The sequence below is a fragment of the Mangifera indica genome, chromosome 9, assembly GCF_011075055.1.
Source record: "Mangifera indica cultivar Alphonso chromosome 9, CATAS_Mindica_2.1, whole genome shotgun sequence".
NCBI lineage: Eukaryota > Viridiplantae > Streptophyta > Magnoliopsida > Sapindales > Anacardiaceae > Mangifera > Mangifera indica.
The window spans coordinates 4,499,191-4,501,710 of record NC_058145.1 but is presented as its reverse complement, the minus strand read 5'-3'; the positions used below and the strand labels follow the sequence as shown (position 1 = coordinate 4,501,710).

The following is a 2,520-nucleotide window of genomic DNA, read 5'->3' as shown; positions in this document are numbered from 1 at the left end:
ACCAATCCATTGAGTTAAAGTCCAGATTCCAAGTTTATACACTCCGAGCAAGCATCAATCACAGTTGCTAAACAATTTGAGTCATAAAACAAATTCAAATCTAATGAGTAATTCTATAACTAATAAATCAAGTAATTCAAAAGTCTCATTTTAACATGAAGTTAACAAGTCTTGAACTCAAACTCTTCTGATTGGGATTCCACACTTTAACCTTATCTTGGTAGCTTGCCTTATCATATTCCAAAATCATGAAATTCAAGCACCTAACATCTTTATAAGCCAAGCTATGGAAAATTTTCCCTGCATAATTAGCGAATCCACTTCTTGAATAAATGAAAATCAAAGAAGTTACAGCGAAAAGGTTCTTCTCAAACCCATTTTTTAGGGAAAAAAAACCATGGAATTTGGTTAACAAGAATCCAATCCTCTCGGCAGCTACAAGACTGTAAAACAACAGAAGTATGCTCGTTGAATTTCTCTTCCAAACAACATACATCGTGTATAATGCGAAACAAAGACTCGTAATCCCCATTCTCTAAATACCCTTTTATCAATGAAGTCCAAGTGACGGTATTTCTCAAACGTTTCGTCGAACAACCGTTGGGCATCATTAACATCCAATTTGTTGATATTAGAACAGATATAGACGAGATTATTGGCCTGAAGGTGTGGCTTTGAGAGGCTGTTTTCAGTTAAAAAGGCATGAACTTTTTCACAAAATTACAGGTCTTCAGAGCCAATTGAGATTCTGAGTAGCCGAGGCCAGTCATTGTGAAGAGGAGTCAGTTCAAAAGATGGAAACCCTTAAAATGGAACAAAATTGAGTGATTTTGGGTTTTGGGTATTGCAGGATATCAGGTAGTTTTGTGTTCAAATGTTCAATTGAGAAAGAGATTCGTAAGATATCACCGGACAAAGCAGAAAGTTGGCGGAAAATATATGAGATTTTATCAAATATATTTTTATATTATATTCATAGCCTCTCATTATGTTGTAATATTGAGAACATTAATTAGGTTTTGAATGGGCTGCCAAATCTAGCCCCAGTCCAATTGACACCATAGTTAAAAACCCTAACCCTAACCTCACATTGATTTGTTTTGGAGAGGCCAAGGTTAAGCAACCAGTTGCAGAAGAAAAGAGGCATTTCCAGATTATCAGGTAACAAAATAACCATTGTAATTGTTTTGTTTGTTCAGTTTTATGGTTTTCTGAATTTCTCAGCATTTGATTTGGTGGATTGGCAATATGTATTATAGTGAAGTGAAGGCAAAACGATGTCGCTTGGAGAGATTGCTTGCAGCTATGCTTGTATGATCCTCCATGATGATGGTATCGCCATCACTGTATCCTATGTATATTCTTCGCTAATTTGCATTTTATTCTTAGATTTTTTAATGGAATATAAGATAAATGGTAGTTTAGTTTTCGGGATGGGAGCTATGTTAGGGTTTTGGGCTTTTCCTCAATGATTTTAACATGCGGAGAAGATTGCCCAATTGGTGAGGGCATCAAATTTAACTGTTGAATCCTACTGGCCTAGCTTGTTTGCTAAGCTTGCAGAGAAACGAAACCTTGATGACCTTATTATGAATGTGGGCGCTGGCGGCGGTGCCGCTGCTTCTCCAGCTGCTGTTTCTGCCCCTTCTGGAGGTGCTGGCGGAGCTGGTGCTGCCCCTCCACCGGAGGAGAAGAAGGTAAGCAAAACATCTTTAATAATTTTAGTTGGAGGAAAGTTTTTTTATTTTTATCTGAATTTTGAATGTGGGTTTATTTATATGTGGCCTTTTTTGTTTATATCTGATATTGCAGGAAGAACCCAAGGAAGAGAGTGACGATGGTATGGGATTTAGCTTGTTTGATTAGAGGAAATCTTAAAGTGTATTTTTCCTTTGGACAGTATATTGATTTCAAGTTCTGGAAGTTGAATATATATACAATTTTTCTGTATGTATGTTCAAAATTTTGACTTATTGATTAAAGATGTATAGAAATTTCTATTTTCCTTTTTTGGTTAATTCTCTGTTTATATATGATAGGATTCAGAATCAGCATTGGTTATTTTTCTTAATATTAAACAGTTGCATTTGTGGAATGCAGTGGAAACAATATTTTTGGTCTATTGAGAGGCATTTGCCTGATGGAGTTAATTATTTTGTGTAAGCATCTGAAAATCAGGTTGCTTTAGAAATGAGAATATAAAAATTATGGGGAAATTAATTAAAATAACTAAAATTATAAGTGTTTATACGTTTTTAAACCAATCGTAGTGCTTTTTACTTTTATAAGCAAACCAATATTTTTATTCTAATAATAATCCCTTCTCATTTCACATAATTAATCTACTTACGTAGTTTTTATTTTATTTTACCATCATCTCCTCTCTCAACGTTCTTCTTCTATTAATATTCCAACGACAACATATTTTATCTGTATTGTCTCTGTCATTCATTATCATCATATATCAGGTAAGTTTATTTTGCGTTTCCTTTATATAAATAACAATCTGTATTCAGAAAA

At 34.2% G+C, this 2,520-nt stretch overlaps 1 protein-coding gene across 2 annotated transcripts; it reads left to right on the top strand.

The window, feature by feature from the left end:
• The first annotated feature begins 1,110 nt into the window (after window positions 1-1,110).
• On the top strand, window positions 1,111-1,950 carry LOC123225290 (60S acidic ribosomal protein P1-like). 2 transcript variants are annotated; one of them, XM_044649222.1, is made up of 4 exons: window positions 1,111-1,161; window positions 1,260-1,346; window positions 1,491-1,697; window positions 1,813-1,950. In XM_044649222.1, exons 2-4 carry the CDS (start codon window positions 1,278-1,280, stop codon window positions 1,864-1,866), a joined length of 330 nt encoding a protein of 109 aa, XP_044505157.1. In that variant the 5' UTR covers window positions 1,111-1,161; window positions 1,260-1,277; the 3' UTR covers window positions 1,867-1,950. The 2 variants fall into 2 exon arrangements, with proteins under 2 accessions (XP_044505157.1, XP_044505155.1); XM_044649220.1 differs by having other exon boundaries at window positions 1,114-1,161; window positions 1,482-1,697.
• Window positions 1,951-2,520: the final 570 nt, after the last annotated feature.

What these genes read in the sequence shown, in the direction of transcription:
- LOC123225290 (XM_044649220.1), top strand. Translation starts at nt 1,278, where the DNA reads ATGTCGCTTGGAGAGATTGCTTGCAGCTATGCTTGTATGATCCTCCAT. An exon ending in ATGATGGTATCGCCATCACT is followed by an intron (nt 1,347 to 1,481) that starts GTATCCTATGTA and finishes TGATTTTAACAT; the next exon opens with GCGGAGAAGATTGCCCAATT. An exon ending in CTCCACCGGAGGAGAAGAAG is followed by an intron (nt 1,698 to 1,812) that starts GTAAGCAAAACA and finishes CTGATATTGCAG; the next exon opens with GAAGAACCCAAGGAAGAGAG.